We start from the raw sequence: 17875 nt of genomic DNA on the forward strand, positions 1-17875 counted from the left end.
GATCAGGGTGGGGGTCCCACTTGGGTGTCTGGCCAGCCTGGGTGAGGGGCTGATGGCTGTTTGCAGCCTGGCCACACCCCCTTTAGGGTGAGGGTCCTCACTGGGGTGCCTGGCCAGTCTAGGTGAGGGGCTGAGGGCCATTTTCAGGCTGGCGGGCGACTGAAGCTCCCAGCCTCTCCCTTATTTTTTTTTATTCTGGGATTTATTTACCTTCTATAATTGAAACATTGTTGCTGTTACTGGCGCTCCCAGCTCTGAGGCCGCAGCCAGCTGAAAGCAGGTATCTGAGGTTTGTTTAGCTTCTATAATTTAAACTTTATTGCTTCCGGAGCTCAGAGCTGGGCCACGGCAGGCAGGGAACCTTGGCTTCCTCCATCACTGGAGCAAGCAAGCCTCCTGCTTGCTTCAGCTGCATGGCTGCCGGCCGCCATCTTTATTGGCAGTTAATTTGCATATCGCCCTGATTAGTCAATGGGAAGCGTAGCAGAGTTATGGTTAATTACCCTTTTTGTCTTTTATTAGATAGGATAATTCACTCTTTCCTTGATGTCTCAATATCATTATGAGCCTCAGCACTTATTCTCTGCTACAAAATAATGATCTTCTCAGATGTGACCTGACTTAGTCCCTAGCCATTTAACTGAAAAGTTCCCTTATCTCTTTCCTTATGGTCTTCTCTTATAGCCCTTTCTCTATGCCATGTTTAAGATGTTATCTACAGTCTTTGTTGCTTGGCCTCTAAACTTTAATCCAGGGCAGAACGATGGACTGATAATAGCCTACTGTGTATAAAATTAAGTTAATTCTGCTTTAGTTTTGCAAAGATATAAAGCACATGGACTATATGTCTCCAATTACTAGTACATCTTAGGGTTCTAAAAGGTGAGGTTTCTACAAATCTGACCCTCAAATGAGAGATTTCTTTCCTTTGAACAACCAACCAACAAAAAAACACCCAACAGACCTGGGATGTAAATATTCTGGTGGCATCAGAGTTGCTGAAACAAAGGTGTGAATTAACAATGGGTAGTGGTGCTTGAACATGGATCATCACTTTGTAATAGCAGAATCTTTTTTCCACAGAAGTAAATAAGTTTGAGAAACACCCCAGCAAAAGCAGCCTAGTAATTAAGACATGCACTGAGCATCAAAACAAGGAACCAATTTTTTTTTTAAGTAAAAGGATCACTTTGATTGGACAAGCAAATAAATTCAAAAGCTCTCCTTTCCAAGTGACTTGAAAGATCAAATGGGAAATGAACTAAACCTGTTCTCAGTGCCCCAAATTAATTTCTACATTTTCCTAATTCTCTTCTTCTGCCACTAATAGAATAAGGTGATTATTTTGTTAAGGTCATACCATTGCTTAATAAGCTAACATTGCTAATTTCCTAAGGAATAACCTCGTGTACTAGTCTGAAAGAAGAATGCTTTCGTTCAATAACACCTTTTGTAATACAAGTTCTCACAGGATACTGCTGTATATCATTGATAAAGAATTAAGATAACAAGAAGTGCCAGTGAGCATGCAGGAGAAAAAGGATAAGCAATTGCAGTTAGAAGTGTTATATTTCTGAAACTGTACCTTGTGATAAGAACAGCAGTATCGTGATGGGAAGGGTGAGCATCATCAAGAACATTCTGAGTTTGTTGCCACAAACAAAAGTTACGTAATGTTGTAGCTGCATTAAAACTGATGACTGGTCCTTCCTGTGCAAAAGAATATGCAAACTAGTATTACGCAAAATATTCATGGCCTCTTTTCCCTCAAAGCCTGTCAGCATCCATGCAATATATCAAAAAACATTTTAATAGGCAAATGAGATAGCAGTATCTTTTCCTGGTAATCAAACATATGTTGACAATACTTAAAATAGTGTGATCAAAGCAGAATCTAATTGGACCTTCTCAATATAACATCCAGTATTTAGGATCAAAACATTACCTTCTAAAAACTACCATATTCTAAATCCTTCAAAAATCCTATCCTCTATAGTACAAGCCCAGCAACCTAACGGCAGAACGACCAGTTGACCAGTCACTATGACGTGCACTGACCACCAGAGGTCAGACGCTCAACACAGGAGCTGCCCCCTGGTGGTCAGTGTGTTCCCACAGTGGGAGCACCGCTTGGCTAACCAGGATGAGCAGTGCTCCCACAGCAAGCAGATCCACTCGGGCCACGCCGCCACCAGTGTACGAATCCCACGCACCCAGCCTCTAGTAGGATTATAAAAGTGAATACATGGTTGCTTTTAAGCTTAAATTTTTTGTTTATTAACTTTTTTTATTCCCTCTGCTATTATTACATTTTATTTCCATCACAACAGGAAAAATTAATCTCACTTCAAATAAGTTTTTAAAACATAAATTGTTAAATTATTTCATTTCTAATGAGTTTCGTAATCTATATATATTTATGCTAGGAGCCTACTACAACTGAGATTACTAATTTTAGAATTGTTTCTTACCTGTTCATTATGAATTACAATTAATTTTACAATAACTATGTTTATAAGATTTCCAATACTTGAGTCCTTGTAGATTGCTGCAACCTGCAAGGAAAAAGATACGTAGTATTAAATGTCTAAAATGAATATTTCTTTTCAAAAGTAAACTGAAACCAATCCAAGAGCATCAACTCTCCAACTTAGCTGCATATTGGGTGCTTTTCACAAATTCTGACACTCAGGCCACACCCCTTAACAATTAAGTCAGAATCTCTAGGGATGAGACTCAGTTATCAATATCTCATAAAATTCCTCAGCATTTATTTTTAATGATTCCAACATGAAGCCAACTTTGAGAACCAGTATCCTAATCCTTGCTACTGAGATTGGTCCCTAAATCAGCAGCATCCATATCACTTAGAGCGAATAAGAAATACAAAACCTCAGGCCCCACCCTGGACTAATGAATGGAAAATCTGAATTTTAACAAGATTTGAACATGCATCAGAGCTTGGAAAATACTGTTCTGGATGATTCAGGAAGAAATTCACTTCATTCTGTATCACAATCCACAATCTATGTGCCATGATACTTCATAATAAATATGTAAGTTTCACCTATTCTTTTACCTGATTTCTTCTGCCATGGTTGAATATTTCCAATTCTGAGCGTATGATTTTTAATGATTAGCACTACTGGAATCCATGGAGCTTGATTCATCCAGAATCATATAAAGAACCATAGGAGAGGTTATGGGTCACAATCTGGTTCTAATTATTCAAAATTGAAGAACACAGCCTATGATGCACTCTGCATGGGCTCAGTTTGTGATTCACAATCAAGGTGCTATCCAATTCACTAATTCATATTCTCTCCTTGGAGCCATCATAGAGGTTGCCACTGCAGTAGGAGTGTCTTCCATGGCCTATGCCTCTGCTTTGTATTCCTTTAATGACATAACTCTATGGACCTGGACCTCCTGTGCAATAAAAATTGATTCTGACACCGTCTCCAGGACCACTGCCCAAACCAAGGTAGCAGTTGCTTCAGGAAGTATTACTTCCCTCCATTATTTAATAAATATTCAGCATCTACTCCCGGCTTTGTTGGCTAGAAGACATGGTCACTGATCTTGTGGAGAATACAATTTGCTAGAAGTACAGGTAGTGGAGCCCTCACTCCATCACCATAATGAATAACCTAACTGCTTCTGCAGCTTCCAATGCCACATGGAACACTACCTGAACAAGAGCCACACCATCTCCAGAGATGCCAACAGTGTGAGCTCAGCATGGACTTATGCATTCCAGCACCTTTCGTACTGTTTTAGTGCTGCAGCCACAAACACAGGTTTGTCATCTCTCCCTGAAGTGAGACCTTTGGCTTTGGGGGGTGGCATTTTTTTGGCAAGAGTGGTGGTTACCCCAGTGGGTTTGAGAGCATGATAAGATGGGGTCAATCAGATGGTTGGTGTTTTCAAGGAGGTCTGTTAGCCCTGCAGTATTGCTCCCTTTAAAATGGGAGCTGAATTGATAAATGTTCATTTTTACATGCAACTATTAAAAATATAGCAAAGTAAGCCAGTCAGAGAAAGACAAGTACCACATGGTCTCACTCATGTGGAATCTAATGAACAAAAACTGATGAACAAAATAGATCCAAAGACATAGAAGAATTGAACAGACTGTCAAACCTCAGAGTGAAGGTGGGGAGGGTAGGTGGGTGGGAAGAGATCAACCAAAGGACTTGTAGACATATATGCATAACCTGTGGACACAGACAATAGGGTGGTGAAGGCCTGGGGACAGAGCAGGCTAGTAGAGGTCAATGGGGGGGAAGATGGACATATGTAATACTTTCAACAATAAAGATTTAATTTAAAAATAAATAAAAATATATCTAGTATAGATAGCAGAGTAGACCCATATTTGTGACTTCAGAGTTGTGCTTTAATTCTATAAGTTTAAAAGTAGATGTTTTTATAAGTCACATTACTAGGTTAACAGTGCACCTCAAAGGTGTGCACAAAGGCTTCCTCCCTCTCCCATCCACGCCTAAAAATAAAATGGTTGTGAAGACTTCTATGTCACAAGAAATCTTCCATTCACAGTACTCCAGAGAACAGAACTGAAGACTCTGAAGTATCGAAATGGCTTCTTTCTCTACTCATTGCCCAGATATGTTGACTACAAATGACAACCTGGATGTTAGAATATTAGCTATAAAATATATAACCACAAAAATTTTTCAGTTTCAGAAGGAAACACATGCTGCATCTTTATTGAAAGGTGACCAGTCTCCTGGGTGGAATGTGAAAACATATTCCCAGTGTTCTGACAGTATTGGTTGCCTCTGGCACCTATCCTGACCAGGACCGGGGATCGAGCAGGTGGGGGGTTTTAGCTGATAAATGACTCTAAATAACAGTAACAATGTTCTAATAAGTAGGGTTGATTCCTGAATATCACATGATGCTCCTTCAATTTACATCAAATCTATAATAAGGTGAATATTGTAAAGTTAATCTTTTGTAAGTACAATGGAGTATGGAGGCTTGTGACATAAATGTTTTCAAGGTTTATTAAATAGTAAGTCATTGAATATCAAAATTAATCTGTTGAAGAAAGTAATTGCCTTAGTTTATACATACTTTGGTGATTTAATAATGCATATGTAAATGCCATTTTAATGTGATAATGTCACCTAAATTCTATAAGGATAGGAACTTTGGAATAGCAAATAATTGAATATCTCTGCTCATTTAAACCACTCATTTCATTAGATATACTATACACCACAATTGTGCTCTTCCCAGCTAATTTTAATGTTAATTCCAAAACCCTTAGAGATCACTAACTTATTATTACAACACGAGTACACCATTCTAAAAAGTGAATAAAATCACACAGATTATTCCTATATCACTGCTATCAGACATTTTGTCAAATTGTTGAAAGCAAAGAAAAACGTTAAGATAGCACTATTCTTGACTGTGTGCAGGATGGGTAAGGATAGATAATCTCTTTAAATTATAATCCATTAGCGCAATGCTGAAAGTATTTGGCAATTTCCTCCTTATACATGGAGCTCAACACACAACTACTCTTTTTCATCACTTTGAATTTTAAATGGCTCTCAATCATATTCCAAGTTTAAATCACATTTTCTTGTGTTTTTCCCCCTAAATTACTATGACCAAGAACATTACCAATATCCTGATTATGTTTGAATAAATTCAGTCAGTTAATGTCTTCTTATAAATTAGGACAAAATATGTAAAACTTGAATTGGCCCCTGCCTCAACTGCAGGCATCTGGGGACACTTAGGTGGAGACAACATCTCTCTGAACTCTCTAGAGCAGTGGTTCCCAACCTTCCCAATGCCGCGACCCTTTGATACAGTTCCTCATGTTGTGGTGACCCCCAACTATAAAATTATTTTCGTTGCTACGTCATAACTGTAATTTTGCTACTGTTATGAATTGTAATGTAAATATCTGATATGCAGGATGTATTTAGGCAACCCCTGTGAAAGGGTCGTTCGACCCCCAAAGGGGTCATGACCCACAGGTTGAGAACCACTGCTCTAGAACAATTTTGGAAGTGGACTTCACAAGTGGAGACATAACAAGTTGGACTACATTTTGCAATCTCTCCATAGTTCACCAGCTGTCCCTGTTTGCCCAGGACTGAGGGGTTCCCAGGGACATAAAACTTTTAACACTACAACTAAGAAAGTCCCAGGAAAAACAAGTGTCACTTTTTCTCCAAGTTTCCTTTCATCTTGACTTGTTTACATCTACAAATATTTATGTGATCCTAGTTTTTCACTAATAAAAGAGCCATGTATGTGCAAAGCCCAATAGTCTGCTGACTTTCTTGTATCCTTACTGAACATTATTTCAATGGAAGAGAAGAAACAACAACACTAAACCCAGGTAATTTAGAAGTCACCTGAAATTTGACCTCTCAGGAGGAAAAAAAAAAGCATATAAAAAATTCAAACTATCTCAAAAGAAAGATTTACCCTCCTAAACTTTTTCTGCTGTCCCTTCCATATTTGGAATGCTGCCCTCTTCCTCAATCCTGCTGCAGTATCTATGCCCCTGTGAATGAAAACTTGATACAAACCAGCTGACCTTGTCTACAAACATCTTGTCTCCCATTGTCATTGGCTTCCCTCCTAATGAGACTAAAACTGTAGGAAATGACCTGTGCATGCATCGGTCTATTGCTTCAAGCAATCCCAGAATCATATATATTTTCCATGAAGTCAAAAGGTCTGCTTTTGCCCTTGGTAAACTCTGTCTTTAAAACTCCCATGGATGCCCTGGCCAGTATGGCTCAGTTGGTTGTAGCGTCATCCTGCAAGTGGGTTCAATTCCCAATCAGGACACATACCCAGGTGGCAGGCTTGATCCAGAGTTTGGGTATATGTGGGAGGCAACCAATTAATGTTTCCCTTTCACATTGATGTTTCTCTCTCCCTCTTCCTATCTCTTTAGAATCAATAAAAGCATGTTTTTCGGTGAGGATTAAGAAAATAATGAAAAGTAAAAACTCCCATGGACAACTTCAGCCACGGACAACTTCAATTACCTCAAGGGATGCCACAATATCGTCTAAACAGTAATTATATTAATTGATTTTTAATGTAAAATACAGATAATAAGCCCTGGCCGGTATGGCTAAGTTGGTTGAGGGTTGCCCCATGCACTAAAGGTCTTCAGTCAGGGCACATGCCCGGGTTGCCACTTGATCCCCAGTGGGGGGCGTGCAGGAGGCAGCCGATTGATATTTCTCTCTCTCTCATATCTCTCTCTCTCTCTCTCTCTCTCTCTTTCTCTCTCTCTCTCTCTCCTTCCTCTCTTTCTAAATCAATAAAACATATATTTTTAAGAATACAGATAATATAACTTTTAGAATATGGCATTATCACCAAAACTGCATATAGCTATTCCAAAATTACTCTTGTGTTTGTATACTTCTAGTTAGCATTTCCAAAGCACTGATACTGGAGTTATATGTCATTTAACATGCTTCAAAACCTGATGTTTTTACAAAATCTAGTATTTTCCTTCAGTATCACTACCTCCTCCCTAATTTTCTTAATGATTATCATTTCCTTTAAACATTTAAAATGGCAAAGTTTATCCCACAGTGTTCCATATAATTGATGCAATTTTCTACATATCAATTGACATCTTCCATGTCACTTTTCTCATTAGAACCCTTCATAATGAACATGCCACACCCACACTTAGATAATTATACACCTAGATAATTACATATCTAGATAATTACTTCAGATTCAGAAGTAAAAGTAAGTGTCATCAGGATAAAATTTTATGTACAGTTCTGTTGTCATTTTAAAAATTAAATTCAATTAAGCAAAAAAAGTAGATGTCTGTATTATATAAATTTCAGAAAATCATTTTGAATCATCTCTTTTGTCTATTATAATGTCACACTAGTGGCCCAGTGCATGGGTTCATGCACATTGAAAGGAAATTAATTAGAAGAAAGATTCATGTGGTAATTACATTACTGCAAAAAATTATGTCAAAATAGTATATATAATATCTATATACTGGTATATAAAAGCCTAAGCAACCAGCTGACCGACCAATAGCTATGATGCACAATGACCACCAGGGGGAAGACACTCAACGCACAGGCATGGAAACATGGAACAGACTGATGACTCTCAGGGAGGTGGGAAGGCGGGAGGATGGGAAGAGATTAACCAAAGATCTTATATGCATCATATATGCATACTAGAGTCCCGGTGCACGGATTCAGCCTGGCCTGTGGAAATTGGGCCACAACTGTTTCTTCGACATCTCCTGAGGGGTCCTGGATTGCGAGAGAGCACAAAACAGGCCGAGGGACCCCACCAGTGCACAAATCCGTGAACCAGGCCTCTAGTAGTATTATAAAATTAAAACACGCATGCGATTGGCAATAGCAAGAGCTTTATATGTATCACACATGGGAGAGTCAACATTTATTTTTAAACTAATAACCCAGTGCATAAATTCGTGCACATTAAAAGGAAATTATGAGAAATATTTTAATATCGCTATTTACCCTTTCTCTATAATAGAAGTGTCAACCAAATTCACAATCGACAATGACAGATCGAAACACACACATGTGCAATTGGTGCCAGAGAGAGCCTTATATGTATTGCGCATGCGCAAGTCAACTAAGCCTTTTATATATATACTAGAGGCCTGGTGCACAAAAATTTGTGCACTCGGGCGGGGAGGGAGACTCCCTCAGCCCGGCCTGTGCCCTCTCTCAGTCTGGGACCCCTCAGGAGATAACGACCTGCTCCCGAGTGGCAGAGGGCAGGCCCAATCCCTAGGTGCAGCCCCTGGACGGGCTCAGAGCAGGGCTGATTGGGGAGTTGGGGCGCTGCCCCGTGTCATGCACAGAGCAGGGCGGATTGGGAGGTTGCCATGCCACCCTCAGTCACGCTCAGGGTAGGGCTGAATGGGGGGTTGGGGCACCACCCCCTGTCACACTCAAGGCAGGGTCGATGGGGAGGTTGAGGCGCCACCCCCTGTCACACACAGAGCAGGGCCAATCAGGGGATTGGGGAGCTGCCCCTGTCACGCACAGAGCAGGGCCCATCAGGGGGGTTGGGGAGCTCCCCCCTGTCACGCACAGAGCAGGGCGGATCAGGGGGTTGGGGCACCGCCCTCTATCACCCACACAGCAGGGCCGATCAGGGGGTTGGGGTGCCGCCACTGTCACACTCAGGGCAGGGCCGATGGGGAGGTTATGGCTCTATCCCATCACACACAGAGCAAGACCTGTGGAGGGGGGGTTGGGGCGCCGCACCCTGTCACACACAGAGCAGGGCCGATCAGGGGGTTGGGGCGCCGCACCCTGTCACACACAGAGCCACAGGGTGAACAGGGGGTTGGGGAGCTCCCCCCTATCAGGCACAGAGCAGGGCTGATCAGGGGGTTGGGGCGCCTTCCTCTGTCATGAACAGAGCAGGGTGGATAGGGAGGTTTTGGCCCACCCCCTATCACACACAGAGCCGCAGAGCGATCAGGGGGTTTGGGCGCTGCCCCCTGTCACACTGATCCCGGTGCCGGGAGGCCTCTCAGCTCTGCTGATCCTGGTGCTGGGAGGCCTCGCGGCTCCGCTGATCCCGGTGCTGGGAGGCATATTACGTCTTTACTATATAGGATAGAGGCCTGGTGCACGGGTAGGGGCCGGCTGGTTTGCCCTGAAAGGTGTCCTGCATCAGGGTGGGGGTCCCCACTGGGGTTCCTGGCCAGCCTGGATGAGGGGATGATGGCTGTTTGCAGCTGGTCACACACCCTCCAGGGTGAGGGTCCCCACTGGGGTGCCTGGCCAGCCTGGGTGAGGGGATGATGGCTGTTTGCAGCTGGTCACACACCCTTCAGGGTAGGGGTCCCCACTGGGGTGCCTGGTCAGTCTGGATGAGGGGCTGAGGGCTGTTTTCAGGCTGGCGGGTGACTGAAGCTCCCAACTGCTCCTTTTTTTTCTTTTTTCTTTTTTATTCTGGGCCAGCGTTAGCTCTTGCTCCAGCTCTGAGGCCTTGGCTGCTGAAAGCAGGTATCTGGTTTGTTTGGGTTCTATAATCAAAACACTGTATCAACTCCAGCTCTGAGATCCCAGAGGGCTGAAAGCAGGTTTCTGGGGTTTTGTTTAGCTTCTATATTTGTAACTATGTTTCAAACTGCAAGCTCAGAGGCCAGCAAGGCAGGCGGGGAACGTTGGTTTCCTCCTTCACTGAAGCAAGCAAGCCTCATGTTAGGTTCAAGCTGCCTGGCTGCCGGCCGCCATCTTGGCTGGCAGTTAATTTGCATACCTCGCTGATTAGCCAATGGGAAGGCTAGCGGACGTATGCTAATTACCATGTTTCTCTTTTATTAGATAGGAGATATATGTGTATATATATATATATATATATATATATATATATACATACATACACACACACACACACACACACACACACATATAGAATAAACTTGCTTAATTAGACCTGCTTTCTGATGTAGCTAAACTTTTTCCAGCCCAGTGAAGCACTCCAACTTCTCTTTCAGGTAATTGTCAGCAATACAGTAGTAAATATCAACACAAAGCAGATTATTATTGTAGATCACACAGGGAGAACAAAGGGTAAAATATTTAACTGCAGCAGTGTTTGACTGTATTCTGCACAGTGAGAAAACCAGAAGTCATTTTCAAGGTCTACCATTTCTTACTTCTTTTCAGTTTGGTCAAGTTCCTAAGCTTTCTAAATCTCCCTTTTCTGGCTAATGAAAAGAAAACAGAATTTCATCAAGTCTCCCATCTACCTACTCCAGGACTTCTGTGAGGATCAAAGGAGATGAGTCATGGGAAAATGCTTCACAGACATTTGGTTAAAGTGTAAAATGTTTCCACCTGGCTATAAAGCAAGTCATGTTCTTGGGCTAAAGAAACTCCAAGGAGGCTAGTTTCTAGGGAGAGGAAGCAGAGTATTGCTATGCAACATCATTACCTGGCGCCCACAACCAGTTTCTGGGCTGGGCTGAGTGCCACATTTTGCGCCATGGGGTCTTGGCAGCGTCTGCTGCAATTTGGTGGGGTGTCACTCTGGGGTGATGACATGGCCTGTGTCCCACTTGGGGGAAGCTGAGTGTCACTTTGTGGGTGCCAGGTCCGCGGTGCCATTTATGGTTAAATGGCCAGTGGAAAGGGAGAGGAATCTGGGCATTGCTACTTGAGGTCATTACGCGGCACCCACAGCCACCATTTCCAGGCTGGGCTAGGCTGTGGGCTGCATTTTGCGCCATGGGGTCTTGGCAGCATCAGCTATGATTTGGTGAGCAGTTGCTCTGGGGTGGTGGCGGGGCCTGTGTCCCCCTTGGGGGAAGCTAAGTGTTGTTTTGTCGGCACCAGGTCCACAGTGCCATTTCTCTGTAAATGGCCAGTGAGCATCACAGCAGCTCTTGCATTGAGTGTCTGCCCCCTGGTGGCCAGTGCGCGTCATAGTGACCAGTTGGACAAACACTTAGCATATTAGCCTTTTATATATATAGATTGCCAGTGCACATCATATATGTACCAGCCAGTCAGTCAGACAGTTGATAAATAAATTGCTATGTGGTTCATGTTGAATGTCAACAGAAACAACCATATTCATGATTGACAATGACAGGTCGAAACACACACATGTGATTGGTGTCAGTGAGAGCTTTATATGTATCATGCATGCACAAGTCAATGTTTATTTTTTTAAAATATATTTTATTGATTTTTTTGCAGAGAGGAAGGGAGAGGGATAGAGAGCTAGAAACATCGATGAGAGAGAAACATCAATCAGCTGCCTCCTGCACGCCCCCCACTGGGGATGTGCCCGCAACCAAGGTACATGCCCTTGACCAGAATCGAACCCGGGACCCTTGAGTCTGCAGTTCGACGCTCTATCCACTGAGCCAAATTGGTCAGGGCGTCAATGTTTATTTTTAAATTGCCAGTGCGCCTCCTTATGTACCGGCTGGCCAGTTGGTTGTATGGTCATACAGTTGATCACTTAGCTTTTTATATATAACTAGGGGCCCGGTGCACGAAATTCGTGCACTGGGTGTGAAGGGGAGGAGTGTCCCTCAGCCCAGCCTGCCCCCTCTCATATACTGGGAGCCCTCAGGCATTGACCCCCATCACCCTCCAATCACAGGATCGGCCCCTTGCCCAGGCCTGACGCCTCTGACAGAGGAGTCAGGCCTGGGCAGGGGACCCTCATTTCTCCCCATCACTGGTTCTGCCCCCAGCCCAGGCCTGATGCTTCTGGCCCAGGCATCAGGCCTGAGCAGGGGACCCCCAGACCCCTCCGATTGCTGGCTCTGCCCCTTGCCCAGGCCTGATGCCTTGGCCAGAGGTATAGACCCCCATCACCCTCCGATCGCCTGATCGGCCCCTTGCCCAGGCCTGACGCCTCCACCAGAGGTGTCAGGCTTGGACAGGGGACCCCCATCTCCCCCCGATCACTGGCTCTGGCCCCTGCCCAGGCCTGAGGCCTCTGGCCCAGGAATCATGCCTGGGCAGGGGACCCCCATCTCCCTCTGATCGCTTGCTCCACCCCCTGCCCAAGCCTGACGCCTCTGACCCAGGCTTCAGGCCTCGGCAAGGGGACCATCATATCCCCCCAATCCCCGGCTCCGCCCCCCACCCAGGCCTGATGCCTCGGCCAGAGGAGTTGACCCTCATCACCCTCCGATCACCAATCACCGGATCGGCCCCTTGACCAGGCCTAAGGCCTCCGGCAGAGGTGTCAGGTCTGGGTAGGGGACCCCCAGCTCCCCGCGGTTGCAGGCTCCGCCCCTGCCCAGGCCTAACGCCTCTGGCCTAGGCGTCCGGCCTGGGCAGCGGAGACCTGCAGTGGCAGCGGCCCCACGATCGTGGGCTTCGCTTTAGGCCCAGGCTAGGGACCCCTAGCTCCCGGGACTGCCAGCTTCGACCGTGCCCAGCTCCCATTGCTGGCTCCACCCCTACTTCCTGCTATCAGTGGCCAGGGCGGAAAAGGCACCTGATTCTCTGATCATGGCTGGGGCCGCCTTTGCCCTGCCCCCCAGCTCTTAGCTCCCCCCTGGGTTTCCGATCACTGTCAGTGGCAGGGGGCTTCTTCCTGCTTTCCCTTTCACCTCCCTGCATTGTGCCTACATATGCAAATTAACCACCATCTTCTTGGCAGTTAACTGCCAATCTTAGTTGGCAGTTAATTTGCATATAGCCCTGATTAGCCAATGAAAAAGGTAGCGTCGTATGCCAATTACCATTTTTCTCTTTTATTAGTGTAGAAGAGATTCATTGTTGGGGGGGGGGGGTGCATTATTTTAATTACCTATTCATTCATGTTTTTTTCAATAATTTTTTATTGAGTGCCCATTTTGTACCAGATATTGTATTTAGGCAACATAGACCATCTACACTTAGCACTTATAAGAATTTAAGATAAGCCGAAACCGGTTTGGCTCAGTGGATAGAGCGTCGGCCTGGGAATGAAAGGTCCCAGGTTCGATTCCGGTCAAGGGCATGTACCTGGATTGCGGGCACATCCCCAGTAGGAGATGTGCAGGAGGCAGCTGATCGATATTTCTCTCTCATCGATGTTTCTAGCGCTCTATCTCTCTCCCTTCCTCTCTGTAAAAAATCAATAAAATATGTTTTAAAAAAAAAGAAAAAAGAATTTAAGATAAAATGTTATATGTAAGAAAAATAATTGGGTCTTATGATCTTTAAGTCAAAATGAACTTAATTGGATATTTCTAGCAAAGAGAAACTGACAATGGCCTACAAATATGTTCTGGACAAATCTTTTCAACCAAGTGGGCCTAAATTTCCTATATGTGAATAAAGGTATTTCCAGCTATGAGATATGTTCGAATACCCTGAATCTGTATAAATAAGTGACCATATAAGTCATCAACTAAGCCAGGATACTCATGAGCATGAAAAGGGGGTGCTTTTAATAATCACTCCAAAATAGCAGGCCTAAACCTAAAAATGTCTTAAACAGTGGATATGTGCATATATATAGAGAGAGAGAGAGAGAGAGAGCGATAGAGAGAGAGAGAGAGAGAGAGAGAGAGAGATGTATGTATATATATATATATAAGTGTATGTGTGTACATATGTATGATACAGAGTGATGCCACTGACACAGAAATGGTATCTTCACTGGTATTAAAATTTGGGCACCACCGCAGCACAACAGAGATATTAACATTAGATACGGGATTCTTATAGCTACCGTGGTCTTACATCTCAAATTTGCTAAAGCTGCTCTATTAGTAATAGCCTGCCCTTTTAAAATGTCATGTATTCTAATTTCTAATTTGGCCAATGTGTCAGTAGTAAAAATAACATACCCTCCCCTCTGTGCAAAAATAGAGTAAAATTTTTAAAATTCCAATTTCAAGGGCAAAAGATCTTCCCGGTCACTAGGGGGCAGAAGCCATTCATGTGATAAAGTAAATCAAGCATTTTCTATAAGTTCGAGTAGCTTCAAAGAATTTTATGTTTTAGAAAGCCATCCAATTAACAGAATGGGATACTTGCTATACAAATAAACTAAATTTAACTAATTATTTTTTCCTTAAACATAGGTACAATTTGTTTGGGAAAACTTTAAAAATCAAATGTGAGAAAATATTATATCAAACATTTTAGGAAACAGAAGAGACTTCAGTTTACTTACAATTGATATCAGAGTCAGTACATAGTGCTGCAAATTCGGCCCGTGATGATGAACCATTTTAGCGTCAGCTGTCACCATAACCTCCACGTATCTTGGATATGATAAAAAACGCTTTTTCCTGGAATGTAATTGACTTTTTTCATTTTCCAGTGACACATTTTTTGAAGGGTGTCCTAAAACTACTTCCGTGTTAAGATCTTCATTTATGTTGCTGTAGTTATGAAAAGGTAAAGTGGTTTTCTTTATTTGACTTTCTGGGGGGAAAAAGAATATAATGTGCAGTCATTAAGTTATGCAACTAAAATATGGCACAAAATAAAATAGTCAAAAAATATGTAATACTTACACATTTGCTTCCAATGTGAAACAATAAAAGGACATAACTTACTATTTAAAACAATGTTCTACAGCATTATCATGAGCATTACTACTCACAGTAAAAAATGTTCATATTTTCATAGATTGCACTACGAAAACTGTGACTGTTATTTAAACTTATCTAAAGCTATGAGTATTCAAAAATATTTTGAGAACATTATCCTAAGTGAACTAACTCAGTCAAAAAAAGCTAAGAACTATATGATTTCACTCATATGTGGGATATTCATGAACACAAACAGCAGTGTGGTGGTAGCCAGAGGGAAGGGCGGTAGGGGGGTTAATATAAGGTACGGGAGATTTGATTTTGGGTGATGGGTACACAGTGCAATATACAGATCTTGTAACATAGAAACCCACACCTGAAACCTATATGTTCATATTGACCAATGTCACCCCAATCAATTTAATTAATAAATATTTTTTAAAATATTAACCACGGGATAGAAAATAAAAGTAAATCAAGGAGTCCCTATGTGTTTCTCAGACGGTAAATGGGCCCTCAATTTACCGATGGCATTAAGTCTCACAACACGACAATCACACTTTGTAGGATAAAATGACATAAAATACAGAAAACAAACTTTTGTGATACAATATGTTAAAAGCACCAAATATAATAGAAAATCAACCCACATAACAACAGATAGCTTTTCAAAACCAGAAAATCAAATGTTGACATAAATTTTATAAAACTTGATTGTATAAAATACCTGATTACTTTATATTTACTTATATAAATAGAGCATTTAAATTATTGAACACTGGAGATTATTATAGCAACCACTTTTAAGTCCTATGCATTTATAGAAGCCATTTCTAATTCTTGATTATTTGTGCTAATGGAAAAAAGTCATAGGCAGAATGGGTGCTTGTCCTATTTTCCTTCTTCAATTTGTTCCTGTACTCACCTCTCCTTTCTTATTTTCCTCTGCTAATTTACTAACACTTGTTTGGTGAAGGATTTTGAACAGAAAAATGAGCCAAAGAAACCAGGGAAGAAGAAACAAAAGGTCCTAGATACTTCATAAACCAAATAATGAACAAACCAATCAAGACTTAGTTTTTCTATAAGAATTGGACATAAATATGAGACCATATGGATGTAAATATGACTACTAGAGGCCCGGTGCACAAAAATTTGTGCACTCGGGGAGGGGGGATCCCCTCAGCCTGGCCTGTGCCCTCTCGCAGTCTGGGACCCCTTGGGAGATGACCACTTGCTGGCTTAGGCCCACTCCCCGGGGAACTGGGCTTAAGCTGGCAATCAGACATCCCTCTGGCAGCCCGGCAGCCCTCGGGGGATATCCACTTGCCAGCAGGGAGCAGGCCTAAGCTGCACTCTGACACCCTTAGGGCTACTGAGGAGTTGGGAGAGGCTCCCACCACCACGGCTGTACTGGCAGCCATCAGCCAGATTGTGGCTGAGCAGAGTTCCCCCTGTGGGAGCGCACTGACCACCAGGGGGCAGCTCCTGCATTGAACATCTTCCCCCTGGTGGTCAGTGTGTGTCATACTGACCAGTCATTCTGCTGTTAGGATCAGTTTGCATATTACCCTTTTATTATATAGGACTAGAGGCCCGGTGCACAAAAATTTGTGCACTCGGGGGGGAAGGGGGGGGTCCCTCAGCCCAGCCTGTGCCCTCTCGCAGTCTGGGACCCCTCAGGAGATAACGCCCTGCACGCTTAGGCCTGCTCCTGGGTGGCAGAGGGCAGGCCCAATCCCTAGGTGCAGCCCCTGGTCGGGCTCAGAGCAGGGCCGAATGGGGAGTTGGGGCGCCGCCCACTGTCATGCACAGAGCAGGGCGGATTGGGAGGTTGCCATGCCACCCTCAGTCACGCTCAGGGTAGGGCTGATTGGGGGGTTGGGGTACCGTACCCTGTCACACTCAAGGCAGGGTCGATGGGGAGGTTGCGGCGCCACCGCCTGTCATGCACAGAGCAGGGCCAATCAGGGGGTTGGGGTGCTGCCCGCTGTCACGCACAGAGCAGGGCTCATCAGGGGGGTTGGGGCTCCATACCCTGTCATGCACAGAGCAGGGCCAATCGGGGGTTGGGGCGCTGCCCCCTGTCACGCACAGAGCACGGCCCATCAGGGGGGTTGGGGCTCCATACCCTGTCATGCACAGAGCAGGGTCAATCAGGGGGTTGAGGAGCTCCCCCTGTCACTCACAGAGTAGGGCCGATAGGGGAGTAGGGGCACCGCCCCTGTCACACTCAGGGCAAGGCGGATCAGGGGGTTGGGGCGCCGCCCTCTACCACCCACAGAGCAGGGCCGATCAGGGGTTTGGGGCGCCGCCACTCTCACACTCAGGGCAGGGCCGATGGGAAGGTTATGGCTCTACCCCATCACACACAGAGCAGGGCCCGTGGAGGGGGAGGGGTTGGGGTGCCACACCGTCACACACAGAGCAGGGCTGATCAGGGGGTTGGGGAGCTCCCCCCTATCAGGCACAGAGCAGGGCTGATCAGGGGGTTGGGGCGCCTTCCCCTGTCACGAACAGAGCAGGGCAGATAGGGAGGTTGTGGCACTGCCCCCTGTCATGCACAGAGCCGCAGGGCGATCAGGGAGTTTGGGCGCTGCCCCCTGTCACACTGATCCCGGTGCCGGGAGGCCTCGCAGCTCCGCTGATCCCGGTGCTGGGAGGCATATTACCCTTTCACTATATAGGATAGAGGCCTGGTGCATGGGTGGGGCTGGCTGGTTTGCCCTGAAGGGTGTCCTGGATCAGGGTGGGGGTCCCCACTGGGGTGCCTGGCCAGCCTGGATGAGGGGATGATGGCTGTTTGCAGCTGGTCACACACCCTTCAGG

At 44.5% G+C, this 17875-nt stretch overlaps 1 protein-coding gene across 1 annotated transcript in view; it reads right to left on the bottom strand.

Annotated features, from left to right (window-relative positions):
• The window catches only part of ADAMTS20 (ADAM metallopeptidase with thrombospondin type 1 motif 20), a 184791-nt gene that overhangs the window by 120512 nt on the left and 46404 nt on the right, over positions 1-17875 (bottom strand). The window contains exons 4-6 of the mRNA XM_059682616.1: positions 14683-14936; positions 2472-2555; positions 1586-1710 (exon numbers count right to left, since the gene is read on the bottom strand). Coding sequence (XP_059538599.1) covers positions 1586-1710; positions 2472-2555; positions 14683-14936 — 463 coding nt within the window. The remainder of the gene's footprint in view (positions 1-1585; positions 1711-2471; positions 2556-14682; positions 14937-17875) is intronic.

This window comes from Myotis daubentonii, chromosome 2 (genome assembly GCF_963259705.1).
Source record: "Myotis daubentonii chromosome 2, mMyoDau2.1, whole genome shotgun sequence".
NCBI classification, from domain to species: Eukaryota; Metazoa; Chordata; class Mammalia; order Chiroptera; family Vespertilionidae; genus Myotis; species Myotis daubentonii.